This window comes from Dipteris shenzhenensis, chromosome 9 (assembly GCF_047967505.1).
Source record: "Dipteris shenzhenensis isolate YYH24624 ecotype China chromosome 9, Dip_SZ_1.0, whole genome shotgun sequence".
Taxonomy (NCBI): Eukaryota; Viridiplantae; Streptophyta; class Polypodiopsida; order Gleicheniales; family Dipteridaceae; genus Dipteris; species Dipteris shenzhenensis.
In genome coordinates, this window is record NC_141604.1 from 10468498 (window position 1) to 10489120 (window position 20623).

At 42.3% G+C, this 20623-nt stretch overlaps 1 protein-coding gene across 2 annotated transcripts; it reads right to left on the reverse strand.

Annotated features, from left to right (window-relative positions):
- Positions 1 to 18506: 18506 nt before the first annotated feature.
- LOC147898176 (Cysteine proteinases superfamily protein) lies at positions 18507 to 20225 on the reverse strand. Of its 2 annotated transcripts, XM_087379643.1 has the most exons (5): positions 20000 to 20225; positions 19725 to 19915; positions 19415 to 19497; positions 19241 to 19332; positions 18507 to 18892 (listed from the first exon to the last, which is right to left on the reverse strand). In XM_087379643.1, exons 2-5 carry the CDS (start codon positions 19911 to 19913, stop codon positions 18645 to 18647), a joined length of 612 nt encoding a protein of 203 aa, XP_087235769.1. In that variant the 5' UTR covers positions 19914 to 19915; positions 20000 to 20225; the 3' UTR covers positions 18507 to 18644. The 2 variants fall into 2 exon arrangements, with proteins under 2 accessions (XP_087235769.1, XP_087235768.1); XM_087379642.1 differs by having other exon boundaries at positions 19725 to 20225.
- Between the last annotated feature and the right edge of the window lie 398 nt (positions 20226 to 20623).

Consider the following 20623-nt stretch of genomic DNA (forward strand, 5'->3'; position numbering starts at 1 on the left):
TTTGAAAAGGGCAATAGCGGATGTTTGCAATTAGTTTACTTTGACATTGAAAACTAGTCCAGTAGTGTAGTAGGATAGTTGTTTGATAGGATGTACACACACGCACACACACACACACACATTTTTGCCGCTTGGTCTAAAAACTTTTGGCTCTTCCTCGCACTTTGTAGCTCTGATTGGTGCCCTGGTACTCGGTAGTTGTTTTGTTGCAAGCTCATCAGCTACCTTCCTCCTCCTCCTCCTCCTCCTCATCCTCCATTTACCTTCCCTAACGTGCATCGTGCTCCATTCCAAATCTCCCCTTATTTTCCATCAAAATGAATGCTTCCTTTTATATTTCATGATGTGGTCTTATGTAATGTAGTAATAGCTAGATATAGTGACTATGTGGTCTTATGTAATGTAGTAATAGCTAGATATAGTGACTATGTGCTTGGTGAGAAAGCTTTTGACTATTTCAAATAGGTGCAATTGGAGGGCGTGCTATCACATTTGTATGCATCTTGAAAGCATGTGCTAGCTTAGGAGCCATCCATATGGACTGAGGCCACATTTGAGATGGCAAGGCATTTGATGTGGTCTTATGTAATGTAGTAATAGCTAGATATAGTGACTATGTGCTTGGTGAGAAAGCTTTTGACTATTTCAAATAGGTGCAATTGGAGGGCGTGCTATCACATTTGTATGCATCTTGAAAGCATGTGCTAGCTTAGGAGCCATCCATATGGACTGAGGCCACATTTGAGATGGCAAGGCATTTGATTGCTTGAAGACATTCCTTAGATTGCAATGCATTCTTAGGTTCAGTAAGGAAATCTCTAGTGGCCTATAATGAGTGTATTCATGACATTTTTCCACTCAAAAGCATCGCATTTGAAACACGATTATTAGAGGCTCTCTTGTCCCCATTTAGAGCCTCTCTTGTTTTTCTAAGGGGATATCCACATGCAACCCTTTAGAGCCCTCTAGAGTAATGGTTGGAGACACTTTGAGTCATAAAAATATGCAAGTGTGTGGGAAGGAGAGTGTCGTAACGAATAACATTAAAATTCATGGGCACCACTTTAGAGAGAAGTAGAATCTGAATTTGAGGAATTTCCAGGCTTATATAGAGAACAAGTCTCGGCATATCAAGGTGATGTATACTTTGAGAGACTCCCGGCAGACTTCTAAGACTGCATTATTGGTAGGATTTGCAAAGTATGAATTTGTAAGTATTTTCTAATCTATATAGAGATGCATCTGGTGATTCATAAACACCATGTACCATTCATGTTTTTATTACTTTACATCGCAAATTGAATGAGCATGCTATAATCAAGATGAATTTTAGAGACACTCTCATCGATACAAAACATACATGTGAGTGTGATCTTGCGGTTTTGAAGAGCACTTTTAAAGAGATAGTGTCAAATGATTGAAAAGTGGAGAACAAAGGATGTGATGGTAAGAAGCAATGCTCCCCTTTGACTTCTATATATTTGGCACACTTTGCGTTCTAGGTAAGAAAACTTTTTGTATGTTATTCTCAAGACTGTGGGTTGAATATAATTTATTAGTCATCTTGAAGAATTTTTTGATTGTTTCTCTTGGTTTACAAGGTTGAGTATACAATTGAACTCAAGAAGCTATGGATAATGTGGCAAAGACATTGTTAGAGGAAAGTAGAGGAGAACCGGAATGCAAAGAGCAAGGGAGAGTTCATAAGAATGGTATTTACTTTTTTGAAAATTTCTTATTTTTTGATAATATGTAATGCTTGTGATAATATCTTACTTGAATGAAATTTCATTAGGTGTTGAACTACCTTGATTCAAAACTTTGAGATGTTTGTAAGTCAAAAGTTTTCACATTGCAATATGATCGTCATGACTCTCGTATCGCACTATCCAAATTAAGGTTCCTTCCAAATGTTGAGTTATTAATGGAGAAAAGAATCATGATACTCTTTCTTCTTGATGCAAATAAGATAATGAGAGACATATATTTTATGAATATGGAAGATAAAGATTTCAGAGGGTATAGGATTTACACTTAATTCATTGGTTGCATAACATTTTTTATAGCATACTAAAGTAATTCTTGTTTGCTTTATCATTTTTAGGTAGCTTAATGGAGAGACCTTTCTTGAGAAAGTAGGACTTGTGTGCACTTAGCATTATGATTTGTCCCGTTTATACTTTGCACCAATACTTAGAGGATATTAAGTTAGAGGGAAGAAGACATATGTGTTCTCCATGGAGTGCTGGAGATAGCAAATCAAAGCTCAAAGGTGCAAAGAGAGGGGATGGCATTACACCAAGGAAGGCAACAAGGATTGGTTAAACAGTAGCACGAGTCGTGTTCAGGTAAATATTTGTAACTGTAATGTTCTTTTAAGCATGATGTAAGTTTCTTCTATTCATAGCTTTGATAATGAATTTATATATCTTGCAAGGTATTCCTGTCATCAAAATAAGTTGACGGAGATGCCCAAGAAATGCAAAGGGTGGCAAGAAATAGGGAGCCTTGCCACTTGCATGTACCCTTCTAGCATATACATTATCATAATGGAAGAAACTATTGAAGATAGTCCATCTCATACATACATTGTTACAATGGAAGAAACTATTGAAGATAGTCCATCTCATCAAAATAAAGTGGAGAAAGATTTAGTTAAGCAATATTTTCAAGATAGATGACTCTCCTTTATTTTAAAAATTTGGATTTAGCATTGTGACATTGTGAATTACTACACTAAAACCGTTTCTATGGAGTGACAAGTAAAAAGATATTAGGAAAAGATCTTATGACTTTTGCATTTCATCCTCCACCATCCGTGGATGCTATGGTGTCCCATGGAAACACCTATGTTTGTGGTAGCGCTTGTAGTGATATAAATCAATTCCAACACCACCTAGAGATATAAACTAAGAGATGTGACAATAGTCACATATCAACAAAGGGAATACTATCCATTAATCAACCACGATCTTATATAACAACAACTAAATGCCAGTATTGGAAATATGAAAAGCCAATGCCAGTATTGGAAATATAAAAAGCCACAAGCTATCATTCAAAAAAGAAGATCACTAAGAAACGTTCATATGATATTTTTGTATGATGTGCAATACATCATTATTTCGTATGCACAATAATTACTTGGGATCATGTAAGAAAGGAACATACACATGATTGAAGTGAGTGCTTAATGAAACTACATGTGTGTGCACTTGCTTGGACTTTTTTGCTCCATTTTTATGCCTTGCTCGATTTTCACTACTCGAGTTTCTAACTATGTCCTCTGGCATAACTCTTTCAAATCTCTCGTCTTTGTTCTTTTAATGATATGTACTGTTGTTTGAATGGCCTCAACCCAAAAAATCCTTGGCACATTCTTTGCCTCCATCATACGTTGCACCATTCCATCCCTTCCCCATAATGACTCAGATCTTGCACTCCACTAGACTACTTTATTTTGGGAGTAAGAGGAATTGTGACTTGTCTCTTGATGCCCCTCTACGTGCAACATGCTAAGAAATCCTTACACACATACTCCGCACCTATGTCAGTGCAAAGAGTCTTCAATTGTTGCCCGCTTTCCCACTCACCTCAACTAGTTACTCCTTGAACTTCCCAATAGCAGTGGACATCTCTTTTAGAAAATACACCCACACCTTTCTTCTATAATTGTCTATAACTGTTAGAAAAAATAGATAGCTACCAAAGGATCTTGTGGGCCTGCGCCCACACAAATCAAAGTGTACCAATTATTAGGGTGGGGTGTGGTGCTCTTCTTCTGGCTATGTGGAAAGTGTTGCCAATGTTGCTCACCCTCAACGCAAGCTACATAAATAGAAGAAAGCTTTGGAAGTCATATCACAATCGTAAGAAATCCTAGAAATCTAATATCATTAGTGAATTAAGGAGCAAAGAGAATATTATATCATGGTAGAGAACAAGAATATATGTATTTCTTAGAATGTTTGAAGTGTATGATCCATACAATGATGCCGCTCCTATATAAAAAGTGAAGAGCCACACATGAAAAGGTGTCTACTCTAAAAGGTGTGTGCATGAAGAGGTGTGACACCCTGTGAAGGGTGTGACCCGTAATGAGAGGGTACACTACAATGTCACAAATAGAAGTGCCCTCTTCATAAGTGTACGGTCCTTTAAAAGAGTTTTAGCTCTTGTGAAGGGTTGTGCTTCATGGGAATTGTCCTGTTGAAAGGGCATATCCTTCCACAAGTGTCCATTCATCCAACCATACATAAGTGTGTCGATATGTGCCGCATAAGGAACTACGTGATGCTTTTTAACAAAAGACATCGAACATTCTTATCATGTGGAATACCAATATGATCTTAGTAATATAGAAGGTCATTTGCATAAGAATAGGATAAGAAATTCTTCTATTTAGAAGAAGAGGGTATTTTGAGAACTTATACTATGCTGACATCTTTATTTTAAACATATTTTCCTTTGAAAGAAGATGGGATGTCAACAGAAAGAGTAGAGATTATCATAGCAGAGGCTACATGTAACCTACTAAGAGAATTTGCAACACACATGGGGTAAGATCCTAGAGTGTACTCAACGGTCATATGGAAGTTGGCTAGAAAATCTACACAGTGTGCTTAACGAGCATCATAGTTGGTTGAGTATCCTAGAGTGTACTCAACGGTCATATGGAAGTTGGCTAGAAAATCTATGCAGTGTGCTTTACAAGCATCATAGTTGGCTAAGTAAAAATATACTTCAATCAGTGATGATCTATCTTCACTACGGAGTCAGTTCCCATAAGATAATGTTTCCATGTGCGGTAGGAATGTTCAAGAGCAAGGAACTCTTTATCATAAACTGGGTATCTAGTTTGCATGACTGAATAATTATGGCTGTCAAAAGAAATAACTCTACTTGCTTGCATTAAGATTGCTCTAGTAGCTATGTCAAAACCATCAATCATGACCTCAAATGGAAGATTTAGGTTAGCAATAGCTATAACGGAATTTGTAGTGAGTGCTTGCTTAAAAGCGGTTGGAAACTATAGTCTGTTTTGGGAAGCCACTCAAAAACTATAGTACTTTTCAAAATTTTGAACATAGGGGTTACAATCTTGGATAACATATTTTTGTGTAGTAGAAATTAGCGAAGCTGAGAAAAAAGTGTACATCATGAACATCCCTTGGAGTAGGCCAATTACAAATTACCTTGATGTTTTGGGGATCAATTGAGATGCCTTTATGATGAGATGACATGTCCCAAATATTCAAGCTTGGTATAGAATGTTAGATATCAATGCTCCACTCTCGTGTAACTATGCGGGAACTAGCTAACTCTACTTGTAAGCACCCCATATGAGGAGAAGGCATTTAAGTAGCTCAGTTATTCAGTAGGTCTTGGTTTGGACACCAGATGGGGGCCATGTGTGGCCTGATGGCTGGACGGCTTCAGATAGAGTTAGCACACCGCCAACTAGGCTACATGCAAGTGCAGGAAGGCATCCCTTGACTGACCGCACTGAGGGTAGACGGAGCATTTCCCAGGGCAGCCCACTCTCGAGTTGCGGGGCCCGTTTGGAGCCTCAAATGATCCCGGATGGCTCTGGGCCGAACGGTGACTGTAGGTCAATTGCTCTGTTTTATGCACTAGTTCTATCGTATAGTCAGTGGCCTATTTCGAGACCGACCCCTAGTCGACTGGTTTGGGCGGACTGCGTCGGTCACCCAATTGAGCCTAACCGACTATGACTGCTGGCTATATAAGAGCAAGCCTGTGAAGCCCATTTCAGCACTGGCTACAGCAACCCTGATTTCTTAGCATCCAGCATCTGTCTTCTACTATTTCCAACACGCCATCGAAGCTTCTTTCACAGGAGTGCACGGTTGGGAGGCAACGCCATCTATTGTATCAGTTCTACAGTAATCAAATTTTTGATTCTTCATACTATCTTGTTTTCTCTCTTCCGTATGAGATCCTGTTATCTATTGAGCACAGACGTATTATTTTCTTACATGGTATCAGAGCCTGGACTCTAGCAAGAAGATTTTGTAGTGTGTTTTTGTTTGCGAGCAGATTGTGAGAGATGGCCCAGCCTGCAAGACTGCAAATCCAACCGTTCGGCAAAAGCGAAAAGGTGGACGGCTCTAACTATCCACTCTGGAAGTTCAAGATGAAGACCATCCTAAGCGCATACGAGCTTTGGGACACTGCTACTGGGGTAGACGTGAGGCCGGTTGCGAGACCAAATCCAACCAATGTATGACAACAGATAGTACTAACTGCGGATGAGATTCTCGCGTAGACAAGAAGAAATGCAGATGCACTATGTTCTATTGTCTGCAGTGTTAGTGATTCCATCATGGCATTAATTCAACATGTCACCATAGCGGAGGAGGCATGGACGATCTTGAAAAATCAGTACGAGCCCACTAATCAGACGTGGATTCAGAATCTGGAGACTCAACTTGCGAACGAGAAGTTGTTTGAGTCTGAAGCGACAGAGAAGTTCATCACCAAGGTGAAGAATCTGTGCGATTAGATTTATGTACCAGATATCAAGAGGAACTTGTTGTCCATTACGGATCGGGACCTCAAAGTTTAATTCGATAAGAATGGTCCACATATCCTAGATCTTTAAGGAAAGGTCGTTGGTAAAGGTACATGGCGCAGCAACATTTACGAACTCTCAGCTTTCAGTGCTCGAGTGGATGTGACGAACACTAAGCTGTGGCATGAGAGGTTTGGTCATCTAAACCTTAGTTCTTTGAAGGAGATGCATAAAAGTGGAATGATTGCAGACCTACCAGAAATTTCAGATCTGCCCGATGTATGTGAAGCTTGCATGATGGGCAAGCAGCATCGGCAGCCCTTTCCTAAAGAGGCCAGCAGGGCAAAGGCTCCTCTAGAGCTCGTTCACACAAACCTCTGCGGAAAGATGGAGACGGAAGCTTTGGGTGGTTCCTACTACTTCATGACACTGATCGACGACTATAGTAGAAGGATATGAATATACTTCCTGAGGACGAAAGACGAGGCTTTTAGTAGGTTCAAGGAATGGCATATAATGGTCGAGAAAGAATCGGGGAGGAAGGTGAAGAAGCTGAGATCAGACAGAGGTGGAGAGTTCACATCGACTGAATTCGAAAGTTACTACTAAAGTCACAAGATCAAGAGGCAGAAACCCTCGCCACATACATCACAGCAAAATGGAGTAGCAGAACGTAAGATGCGCGTCATCTGCAAAATGGACCGAAGTATGATGAAAGGGAAAGATTTGCCAAAGACTTTCTGGGCTGAAGCATGTAACACTGCAGTTTACATCCTCAATCGTAGCTATACCAAGGCTGTGAACAAATCGTACCTACACCAAGGTTGTGAACGGGATGACTCCACTGCAAGCCTTTTCTGGTAAGAAACCTTCAGCTGCACATTTCAGAGTTTTTGGATGTGATTGTTTTGTGCATGTCCCTGATGCTACCAGGACCAAATGGGAACCGAAGAGCCGGAAGTATATTTTCTTGGGCTAGAGTGAAGAGGCGAAGGGTTACTGTCTCTATAATCCTGTTACCAAGAAGGTAATTGTAAGTCACAATGTGGTCTTCTCAGAACAGCCGCATCAATTGGAGGAGGATGCTTCCTTCCCAGACAACCAGGACTAGGATATCCATCCAGTACCACCACCAAAAGCAAACCGAACTCCCCCAACGGTGCTTGGGAGGATTCAAGACGAAGAAGATGAAGAAGAGCCTACAAAACCACAATAGAAATAGCCATTCTTGAAGTGGGTAAAGCAGCTTTTGGACGGAAGAGAACCTCCAGCCATTGAGGAGAAACCATCCGAACACCGTCGGTCCAAGAGATTAGAGGAGCAAAGAAGCATGCAGGAACACTTGGTCAACTATGCTTTGATGACAGAAGTGATCCGTGCTGATGAACCCAAGTGTCTTGAAGAGGCACAGGGAGATGATAGGTGGATGGAGGCTATGCAGTCGGAGTATGGCTCCATAATGAAGAACAACACTTGGAACCTTGTGGATCGACCACCAAAACGCAAGGTAATCGGAACCAAGTGGGTGTACAAGACCAAGTACAAGTCCAACGGCACGTTGGATAAGTAGAAGGCTCGGCTCGTGGCAAAAGGATTTGCACAGGTACATGGTTTTGATTATCAAGATACTTTTGCTCCCACAGCTCGACTAACCACAATTCGCAGTGTTTTGGCTTTAGCTGCCCAAAGAAGTTGGCCCGTGTTTCAGATGGATGTGAAATCCGCCTTTCTGAATGGAGATCTCAAGGAGGAGTTATACGTGGAACAACCACCAGGTTTTGAGATCCCTGGTTCAGAAGGTAAAGTCTGCAAACTGAAGAAGGCACTTTACGGGTTGAAACAGGCCCCACGAGCATGGTACCAACGAATTGATGCCTACTTTCTGCAAAACGGGTTCAGGAGGAGCCCATCTGATGCAAATTTGTATATCTTCAGAGAAGGAGGCAGGTGTATGATCGTGGTCCTTTATGTGGACGACCTTGTCATAACAGGGAACCATGAAGAGAAGATCTCGTAGACGAAGCATTTGCTAGGAAGAGAGTTTGAAATGACAGACCTCAGATGATGCATTTCTGTGGGATTGAAGTTTGGCAAGAGCCGAAACAGATCTTCATTTCACAGCTGGAGTATGCTGGAGAGATACTGAAGGCATTTGGCATGGCTGAGTGTAAGACAGTTGGTACCCCTATGGAGGTTGACGCAAAGCTCTCAAACGAGGATTCATCACCAGTGGTGGACGAAGCGAAGTACAAAAGGCTTGTGGGCAGCTTGATTTACTTGTGCAACACACGAACGGACATCAGTTTTGCGACTGGTGTACTAAGCAGGTTTTCCAATAAGCCCGAGGAGAACCATTGGAGGACAGGGATGCGGGTGCTGAAATACATCAAAGACACACTTGATTATGGCATCACCTATACCAAGGGAAACATCTTGAACGGATTCTGTGACTCGGATTGGGCAGAAACATGGACAGCAGGAGATCAGTGACAGGCTACTGTTTCTTACTTGGATCTGAAGTTGTGTCATGGGTCAGCAAGAAGCAACCCACAGTTGCTCTTTCTTCTACCGAGGCCGAGTACAAATCTGCATGCTTTGCTTCTTGCGAGGCAGTGTGGTTGAGGAGGATTTTGGGGGAGATGAGTGCAACAAGCCTACGTAGTTATCATGTGACAATCAAAGTTGCATGGTGATTGCAAAGAACCCGGTGTTCCACGATCGCACAAAACACATTGAGATTCAATATCACTTTATACGCGAGCTCATCATGGATGGAGAGGTTGACTTGGTGTACTATCCGACTACAGAGAATGCTGCGGACATCTTCATGAAGGCTCTTGGAAGAGACTTGCTGGAGAGGCATCTTCATCGACTTGGCATTAGGCCGAAAAAGTAAGTTTACTTGCAGGTGGACATTGAGGGGGGGTGTTAGATATCAATGCTCCACTCTCGTGTAACTATGCGGGAACCAACTAACTCTACTTATAAGCCCTCCATATGAGGAGAAGGCATTTGAGTAGCTCGGTTATCCAGTAGGTCTTGGTTTGGACACCAGATGGGAGCCATGTGTGGCCTGATGGCTGGACGACTTCAGATAGAGTTGGCACACCGCCAACTAGGCTACATGCAAGTGCAAGAAGGCATCCCTTGACTGACCGCACTGAGGGTAGACGGAGCATTTCCCAGGGCAGCTCACTCTCGAGTTGCAGGGCTCGTTTGGAGCCTCAGATGATCTCAAATGGCTCTGGGCCGAACGATATCTGTAGGTCAATTGCTCTGTTTTGTGCACCGGTTCTATCATATAGTCAGTGGCCTATGACTCCTAGTCGACCGGTTTGGGCGGACTGGGTCAGTCACCCAATTGAGCCTAACCGACTATGACTGCTGGCTATATAAGAGCAAGCCCGTGAAGCCCATTTCATCATTGGCTATAGCAACCCTGATTCCTTAGCATCCAGCCTCTGTCTTCTACTATTTTCAACACGCCATCGAAGCTTCTTTCATAGGAGCGCACGGTTGGGAGGCAGCACCATCTATTGTATTAGTTCTACAGTAATCAAATTTTTTATTCTCCATACTATCTTGTTTTCTCTCTTGCGTACGAGATCCTGTTATCTGTTAAGCATAGACGTACTATTTTCTTACATAGAAGACATGTCCCAAATATTCAAGCTTAGTACAAAAGAACTCACTTTTCTTGATGTTGATGTAGAGAGAATTTGCATGGAGAACTTCAAAAAATTGGCATAGGGGTTGCTTGTGTTCAATCAAGGATCTGCTAAAAATTACAATGTCATCCAACTAGTTGATGACACAATTATCAAGATATGACCTTAAGATGTCATTCATAAGAGTTGTGAATGTGTTAGGGTCATTGTTTAACCCAAAATGTTTAACCCAAAAGTATGACCAAACCGTGTACTTTGTTCAAAAGTTGTCTCATACTCATCACCTTCTCGTATGCAGATTTGGTCATAACCTGAACGGAGATCAATCTTGGAGTAGTGTGCTACATGTAAGAGTTGATCAAAAAGGTAATCAATGTGAGGCAATGGGTATTTGTTCTTGATTGTGAGCTTGTTAAGAGCTTTGTAGTCGATGCAAAGGTACAAAGATTTATACTTTTTTTCTATGAGTAGAATTGGAGAACCAAAAGGATTGCAACTAGGCTGGATGTGATGTTTGATCCATGACTTGTCATTGAATTCCGTAAAGCGCCCAAAAATGAGGCTTCAATGGTGGAGTGCTACTAGGAATAAGTTCCATTTGCATGGTCCACTCACCGTCGAGGTGGTAACTCCTTTGGAAAAATATGCCGAAAAGGCCAAAAAAATATGCTGAAAAGGTTGGAAAAATATTTGGTTTAAGTACACAAGAGAATCCTACTCAGGCATCTCTTTGACTAAGGTAACCAACAAAAGTACGTTTTGAACTTGTCTTTTACAAAACACTTCATTACTTGTAAAGACGAGACAATCGATGTTATAGGAGCATCCCTAGAACTCATTAACTCAATGAGTTTTCCGTTGTGGACAAACTAGATCAACTGACTATGAAAGCTAATTGAAGGATCGTAATCATAGAGCCATTGTTGTCCAAGGATGACATCATAAAGTGGCATGATGTCAAAATTCAAATTACCATGTTTTGTTGAATTTAGAAGGATAGCTCTATGACTCGTTTGTTCCACAAGAAAGTGGTTTCGCTTGCAAGTCCAATTTGGTAATCCATGTGATTAGCACTCATGGTCAGATGAAGTTGTTATACCAAGGAAACTAGTAATAAAATCATGTAAAAAACCAATGTCAATCACGATAGTGACTATGATACCTCGAATGGATCTTAACTAGCCACAGAGGCTTTGGAACTAGTGGCAAGGCTCATTTGAATGGTGTTAGCCATGCAACGTGCTTTGCCTTTCTTATCTTTTGTTGGAGGAGCATCTTCAACTTGCAAAGCGTTGGGTTCCATATTGGGATTTTGTCTGGTCACTAGTACAAATGGTGCAGTGTCCTTTTGATGATGTATCATTTTTCTTCGGCTATCCTCTAACAGCATCATTGGGATACTAAGGGCGTTCATTGCTAGGTTGAGGTTGAGTTTTAAGAAGAACGCTTCTATTGGGAACTAGCATAAGGTTGTTGGGATGCAGTCTTGAGACTATTGACAGCCTTGATTTCCAAAACATTTTTTGATTTGGGAGATATCTTGAGAGAAAAACAAGTGCTAGCAATTGTGGAGCTCTAGGAGTGTGTAGAACTGTAGTTCCTTGATCCTTGAAAGTCAACGATGCACTTTGCATAAGCAATAGCGTCTGATGTGGTAGAAATATTTGCACATGTAATGTGGAATTGACTCCTAGGATGAAGGCAAGAAACTAATCATCATCAATCAAGTCATCGATCTCCAGTACCAATGTGGTGAAGTAGGAATTGTAGGCAAACAAGTTCTTAGAGTTTTGTGCGTGCTTGGAAATCCGCATTGGCAAGTGCATACAGCTTATGGAGCACATGTTTGTGGTCCTTTGAGAGTGAGATAGCAAGCAAAATCTTTTTCTTTCAATTAATTTGATTGTGTAAAAGTGTAAGTGCATTCTAGTAAGCCATTGGTTAATAGTTCGATGATTTCACTAACCAACAGAGACTCCAACAGTTTGACGTCAATTCTTTTTTATTTAGAAGCTTGAAGTAGACGATAGAAAGCACGAAGTTTGATGTTCTTTACCTTTGAGAAATTGGATCCACAGGATCATCGATAAGTGGCAGGTCATCCTCATGTAGTGAACCGGCTCACAAAGACTAGTGCTGTTGTACTTTTTCCACAATACTGTCTTGTAGTTGAGAGATGTGTTTTCGCAAGAATTAATGTGTGCGCTGCAAAACATCTATAGAAAATTCAATTAGGAGAGGTTAGACGTGATGTAGGAGATCTAGGGAAGCCATGTCTTGAGTTCTTGAGTTGAGAGTTTGCATCGCATGAAGAGGGTTGGGGATACTCCCGAAAATTTCTCATTCTGTATGGGGACAAAGGTGAGGTAGGGGAGGCAGGGTGGAACCAACACTGGAAATCTCGTAGGGGAGGCCTTGAAGGGGGAACATTTTGAATGCATGTTACTGTCCATGAAGGGATCGATGTTTGTTGTAGGGTCCATTGATCTAGGAGAGGAAGGCACCGCTATTGGAATGGGTGGATTTCTTAGAGAAGGAGTTCCTTTGAAGTGAATAAAGTGTCTTGGTAAAAGAGGAAAGGTATGATCCATTTGGCCCCAACACTGAGGAGTATAATTGAGCATAGCGGAAACATCTCTTGCCAAGGATGGACAACACATTCAATAAGGAGATTATTAGCATGGCAAAGTCTAGGTTCATGGAACACCACTTGTACTATTCAAAGGAAGAAATGTAATTGGGACACCTCACAAAGAAAATATAGAATGTGATCCAATTCCTGGGGGTGTGCAAGTGATGCAAAAGATCCACAAGGCAACCACACCAAGGTAAGTGGATCGTGCAATTTGAACTTGGAATTGTGCAATGAGGAGTTCCTAGGGTGTCCTTTTGAAGTGAAGGAGATAAAGAGCATGGGGTATCACCTTGTGGGTCCATGCCTTTGTAAGGGCTTTGTCATTTGCTAATGTTTTTATGAAAGAACAAATTGTAAGGACTATGTGGAACCTCACAAGTGGCAAAAGAAGGCCACTCGACATAATGCAAATAATGCAATAGTATTGTTGGGGCTCTGTAGTTGCAATCCAAATGTGCCAACATATTGACACTGGAAATGATGTCCTGGTTATCTGGACCTGTGAATAGTCTTTAGCATCAAATGGGACCAAAAAGGGTGTTGCTACCAGAGCAAAGGGTGGCATTGTCGAGGCAATCATGTGTTGCTTCATTTGATGAATTTTAGGGTTTTGGAATGGGCAGCATGCAAGAGGACAATTGTTAAAGTTGGTAGAGTATTGATTACAAAATTGTGCGCTCGGAGAATAGGTCATTATAACAAGTAATAGTGGCTGATTGCAGTGAGTAAAAGACACATAAGAGGCAATAATTGTATAGCCAAAATCAAGGCAGAAGATGTAAAATCGCAAGCAGATTGGCAGAGATGGTGGTGCTACCTTGGGCGATTGCGTGACACAAACATAGACCAAGGACGAAGGCTACAGGTTGTGGTAAATCGGCAAGGTGGTGGGCTACAACAAGGTCACGACTGGCTGTGCAGATGCGACACATATTCGAAGGCACAATGAATTGAAAGAGGGGGTTCATAATTTGAAGGTTTTGTAATGGTGCCCAAGAGGTTTGAGTGGCCATTGTTGCAGAAATTAGATGCCTTGGGCAAAGGGGCATCTGCCCTTGGGTAAAGGGTTAGGTGTCCCCTGATGGTGCCATTTGGCTTTATTATTATAGACTAGCTTGAGAGATTGAAGCAACTCGTTGGCTAATGAAACTACGAAGCATGAATCCAAGGTTCTTGGCCGTCAAAGAATCCAAGGTTATTGGCCCAAGAAATACGAGGAGATAGTCAATTGGGTCGGGCGCCCATATTCTTCTCATGCATGTCCACCAACATGGTGAGTGGTACATGCCCAAAACGCTTGTGCCACAATGTGCTCAACAAATCTTTATCACGAGCAAGGAATGCATTTATTCGATAAAGACCACCATCATCGATCACAATCTTATTGATTTGGTGATTTCTCACCATAACTTGCTTGTCATCAAACTCATTACATACTCCATTGTTGTCTTCCTCTTTAAGTCTTTTACTGGCTCCGTCGACGACTCCCTTTGAGGCTAGGAATTAGGGACCTGTTGTTCACCTTAAAGATGGATGAACCCCACTATAGAGGGAGAATCTTCTCGAACTTATCAAGAGAATGAACCATCTCCTCCACATAATGGATCAATAACATTCATATCCTCACAATCGTTGCAAGGTATGATCATGTGGAAATGTTCTTTATCTTGTTTGTCTTCAGTTAATGAAGCTCCAAGCCACATTCTTTTGCTATTGGAGTGTGGACATCGATTGTTGCCAGATGGCGTTTTTCAACAAAAGGCGGCTTGGACTTATCTACTCGCGGCTTTAGCACCCAAACACCTTGTGATTGACGAATGCAATCAAATTTGTCTAGAACGGATTAGATTCTGCCAAAACAAATCAAATTTTGCAAGAACAAATCAGAGAAGGCATTACTATAAAAAGGAAGACACACTATAGTTGAATTTCAAAAGCTGTTGAAACTCTATTCGATATTTCAGCCCATGCATTCAAAGCTTTCTCTTCCCCATGACCAAAATGGAGAAAATGCCGCGTTTAAGAGTCATCAATCTACCTCTCCAAAATTAATCAAAGAGATTGAGGGCGATTGAGAGGGTCAAACCTCAACATCCTCTTCTCCTATGACTATTTGGAGCATGATGCAATAGAGATTCTTCAGCTTGCTAACAAGTGGAGAGAAAATTTTGTAGTAGCATCTTTGCATGTCACAGCTTGCAAAACAAGGAGTTACCTTGGACAATTTGGACCGATCCTCTTTCCCAAAAACTAGGGGCCGCTTTTAAACAGCGGATAAGTGGGGCATTAACTACTAACTTGAATGTCTTAAGATCCTAGGTTAATACAATTGGCTCACAAGGAGGCTCTATTGATTAAACCTTGCAACTGTGCACACTGCCTAAGTCACTTGAGCTACCTTATTACCGAAACTGCACTACCACTCGAACATCTAGTTCTTTACGCGAAATCGAATTGAAAAGTCATGCTTCAATTTAGCGGAACTTTTTCAACAACCTCTATTGAGGAGGATAGGGCAAGACATCAAACAATATACTATTGATGTATAAGTTCCACATCATCACCTTCATCACCCTACATTGAATCACGCCGATGCCGTTGCATTGAATCACGCCCTCCATCTCCTTCGTCGTCGTCGTCGCCATCACACCTCAGCCTTCGTCATCGTCGTCATCGCCGTCTACCTGCAGCTCCTTCCACGCCACCCTCCGTCTCCAGCAGCTCGCTCCTTTGACGCCACCCTCCGTCACCTGCAGCTCCACCACCCTACGCTTCATCGTCGCCATCTATCTATTCCCCTTGCCACTCTGAGGTTTGACGCCTCTGTGAGCGCCCGTCGCCATACGCCTGAGCTCCTTGCCGCTCTGAGGTTTGACGCCTCTGTGAGTGCCATAGCCAAACATATCAAGGGTTTTCGTCCTCCTCGAGCACGACACTGCCAACTACTACATCCTCCAAGATAGCTTCCTGTAGCAACACACAATGCCTTGGTACCCTGAAAGAGTTAGCTTCGAGCTCTCTTCGTCTCCTGCAGCTCCACCACCCTCTGTTGCTCGAGCTCCATCTCCTGCACCTCCACCACCCTCTGCCACCCTTCGTCTCTTGCAGCTCCACCACCCTCCTTCTCTCAGTGCCCTACCCTCTGCCTACTCCTTGCCTTTGCAGCTTGCTACTACGGTCTGCAGCAAATCTCGAGGGGGCAAAGGCATACAGAGTGCAGACATACGAGCACCCTTGAGCATCTATCTTCTATCTATTGCCTTCCCTTCCTTGCCTCATCCCATGCTCCTCCAGCACAAACATCCACTTTGAGACGTAACTGACCATCATCGGCCCAAAAGTGAAGGAAAAGTATCCCCTCACTCATGGAGATACATTGGAGGTTTGCGGCATAAAGAAAAAGGTGAGGGAGTGTGATTCAGTTTATGGTCCTTTCTCTCTTTCTAGACTTATGGATGGTTTGATGAATGGACACTTGTGGAAGGGTATGTCCTTTCGACGGGACACTTGCCCTTTCGACAGGACACTCCCTAATGAGGCATAACCCTTCACAAGAGACATTCTAATGAAGAGACATTCCTATTGTAATGTACCCTCTCATCAAGGGTCACACCCTTCACAAGGGGTACACACCTCTTCATGCACATACCCTTTGGAGTACACACCTTTTCATGTGTGACTCTTCACTCTCTATATAAGAGAGGCCCAATTGTATGGATGACAACACATCCACCCTACAGACATTCAAGCAATACAATTATTCCTTGTTCTCTGCTATCTCAATCTCCTTTCTGTTCCTTAGCACATTTCTAAATATAGAAAATCTAGGATTTCTTACAGTGGTATCAGAGCAAAATTCGCTCCTGCTTGTAGGAAATGCCCCCCTCCTTCTAGCGTTGATCTGATACATCTTTTCCACTAGAAGGACATCCGTGCACATTGTGCATGGAAGAGATGGAGAGGATGAGCGTAAAATTTTTAAAACACCTACCCGACCTAAAGTCATCTATGGCCTCTCCATCTCCCTCACATCACAAGTTGATGTGAATGGACACAGACATTTGACACTGTGCCTTTGGCTTGCGTGATGATAATATTATAGGAGTTATAGACACCACGAGAAACTACTGAAGTATTGGCAATTTCTCATAGAGTCTTGGGGTGGCTGCAGTAGTTTCATAATGGACAAAGGAGATTATTAGCACCATAGAAGTCAAACAAGGTTGCCCTTTTTCTTTGCAAAAGGTTGCACCATAGAAGTCAAACAAGGTTGCCCTCTGTCACCAACCTTATTTGGCCATTCCTTATGCCTTTACATTCATGAGTTGTCCATGTTCATTGATACTCTCAAGAGAATGTGTCACCCTTGGCTATGACAGGAATACCGATCTTGAATTATGCAGATGATGTACCTTATCGTGCAAGGATAGCCTCACATAGCCTCTGCATGCTCTACTAGAGTTGCAAGACTAGAGAAATCAAGGGATCAACTTGGGTAAAAGCAAGATTTATAATGTTAAACAATTCAAGACGAGCCAAGCGTGGAGGAGATTTTCATATAATGCAGTGAGCTATTGTCTTCTCCTTGAAGACCATGGCTTAAAATAGGACTTCAAGGGATGCACTTCCGTTGCAAGGCTAGAGTTCAGTGCTTACGGACCCTCTGACCAACAGCTATAAATGGGGCAGCTTTTTGCTACGCAATATACAGGTCATTATGTTCTCCATCATTTCCACTAGGCCCTTGATTCCACACCAAATTGTGCAAGCAGAGTTTTGGGCATCACCTCTGCAATTGGATGTGGCCTTCTAGACCTTCACATGCAATAGAGTGTCATGGACATGGATGCCAACAAGCTGTTTGCTTTGGACTGAGGGGTTGCATTTGTCTCTAGAGCATGTCTATGATCTGATGCACTATCTCCTGGCTGAAACTGAAGATTTAATGGTCCTCAGTCTCAATCTTTTGGGAGGCACATATCAAGCATATTCTTTGATCATGATGGATCATTCCCCGCCCTACCTCAATCCTCAATGTGTGCAATTAACATCTGAGCCGACAATGGATGACCTTATTGCTCTCATATCTACATAAATGCATGGTAGGGGCATCCAGGTAGGGTAACCTGTCCATGTCTAGACCCAATCTCCTGAGCCATCATGTGACTTGTGCATACCAAGATCCCTTGCTCCTCTCTGATGAATTGGAGAAGGAAGACTTTATAGGGAGATGCATCCAGAAGCAGGTCAGATGGATACATCCATCTTCACTGTATCAGCTGATAAGGGCACAGCTCAGTCGTCATGAGTCACCACATATCAACAAAGTTGCGTTTTGCACACGGTTGTGGTTTTCATATTGTGAGAACCTCTCTCTCTCTCTCTCTCTCTCTCTCTCTCTCTCAGCAATGTTCCTGAGGAAAGTTTTGTTTTCCTTTATTCACTACATTTTGGCTTGAAGTTCTGGTTGGTTGGGCCTATGGAAGGGGCACAGGCTTCGTTGGCACACTGGCTGAGATCTGTGCACCCAAGGCAGGTTGTATTGGCACACAGGCTGAGACATTGTGTAACCAAGGTGGTCCCTTAACAAGAAGGTTTTCATTTACAAAAACTTTTGAAGAATTTGATTACCGATAATAGGCCTCATCAAAAAGGCATACAACAAGATTTACTCCCAAGCCAGCAACCCTCTGAGATGTGGACAAAGATCTAGAGATTATGGCCCATGTAAAAAAGAAACCCAACAGGACATGCTGTGGGAACGCTTAACCAAACAATGAAGCTGAAGAGAGCAAGAACAAGAAAATTACGACCTGCTTCGCTCACTTGCCAAGGATATAATAAGATCCAAGGTACTGCGTCTCATATTGCTAACCATATCAGGGGTTACTTGATTCCTAAGCAGTATTCTGTATTTACTGGAACTCACAAGTCCATCCACATAGGCTTGGCAGAGTGCCTGAGCTATTGCCATCACGTACACACCACAATCATAACCATTTTCCTGCTGTGGAGTCCAGGGCTCCTCAAGCTTCGCACATGCAGCATCTGAACCTATACACAAACGATTGCAAATATAAAACTGCTTGTTTAATCACCACAGAACAATCCAGACTTCCAACTCGGTTGAGACCCTCTCTGATGAGTTGAGAACATCACGGGGACATCTATTTTATTGTTTTGCGAGCAGGAAGAAGCCCTGCCACACACTCATCCAACTAGAAACTCTGTATCTGTCGCCATAATCATCATTGATTATAAACTGAGCTTTGTCTACCCAAAAAACCAATGATTTGTACATTTGACAGCACTGGATGTTTGAGCCCCCATTTACAACACGAGACCCTTGAAATCAAAGTTGAATGCAATTCTAACGACAGGATTAATGATGGAATCCCTTACCTAAAAATGGTTTGATGATGGGAACAAACTTTTTTGCCAGTTTTGAATTCATTCCACCCATGCTATCGTAGTGCTCGAACCTGTTATGAATCCTGGAAAAGAAGCGACACATTGGGCAGTGATGCAAAGGTTTGGCACAATTTGCAAAATGACAGCTTTAAGACAAAAAAGCACCTGTAATAAACAAGCAATGACCAATGGGTTCCACCACCTGCAGACTCCATATCCTCATTGTCGTTCATAGCAAATATCACCACCTACAAGGAGGGGTGCATGGGCTAAAGCATAGTAGACATTTTATCTTTTCTTTCCAATTTCAAGCACTTTGACATGGGCAGAGAAGATCTAACCTTTCCAACCATATTGTGATAGAGAGAACCTTATGTGTAAAAAGTGATTATTGACACACAGTGCAGAATCTTCAGATAAGTCGATGACGCAAGAAAAAAAATAGGAGGAGCTGCAATAATTATCCCCATCTCACCTCACGCTCTGAAAGACGCAAGGGATCAATTGAGGAAGGAAGGCTGTCAACATCGGGGCAATGAAGGATCCAAAATGTGATGACAGGAGGGACGAAGAGGATAGAGGGAGGGCAAGTAGAGGTGAGATGAGCGAAGAAAAACTCGATAAGACGATCGTTGAGGTAGCAACGACCACGGAGAAGCTCCATATCTGACCTTCGCAAGAGCACATCACCGTAGCTAAGCAACCTCTCGTCAGCCATGAATGCAATTTGCAAAGAATACACTCCCCTACTGCTTATGCTTAAACTTAGAGGCCTGGCACCAAAGGCAAGTCCCGCATGCCTGGGTCCGTCACGGTCCTCGTATCTTCTCCGCTCTCTTATTCAATTCACATAGTACATACTTGAGGTGGCACCGAATAAATAAGGTGGGGGAACAGAGTTCTCGATGGGATGCCTAGCGGGTGTAAGTGCCTCACACAGCAAAGACGGCTCTCAAAACAAGTAAGTACAAGAACTCGTGAGTGTGTACATGTTCCAATGTTAACATAGTTGTTGATGACATTATAGTGGTCAGGCAAGTATTTTTGAGGTGTTGATGTTCTTGTTTCTTGGAGACATATAACGTCTGAATCAACAAGTTTAATTGTTTTGAAAATGTCCACACGGTACTATGGAAGTGATCTTGTGTTCAAGGATTCCAAAATTAGGTTGTGTTTGCTCAGAGACGCAGTGGCTTTGCTCGCCATTGTCTCCCATTGTGAGGTTTTGTTAAGTCGTTCCATCTCCAATTTGACATCCCTTTCAACAAGAAGTTTGAAGGTGTCAGTGAGGTATAGATCTTCAATGCATCTAACGCAGGAAAAAGAAGTGTAAGCAAGCTCGTGGGATCTTACTCCTCTTGGGGAGAAAGCGCT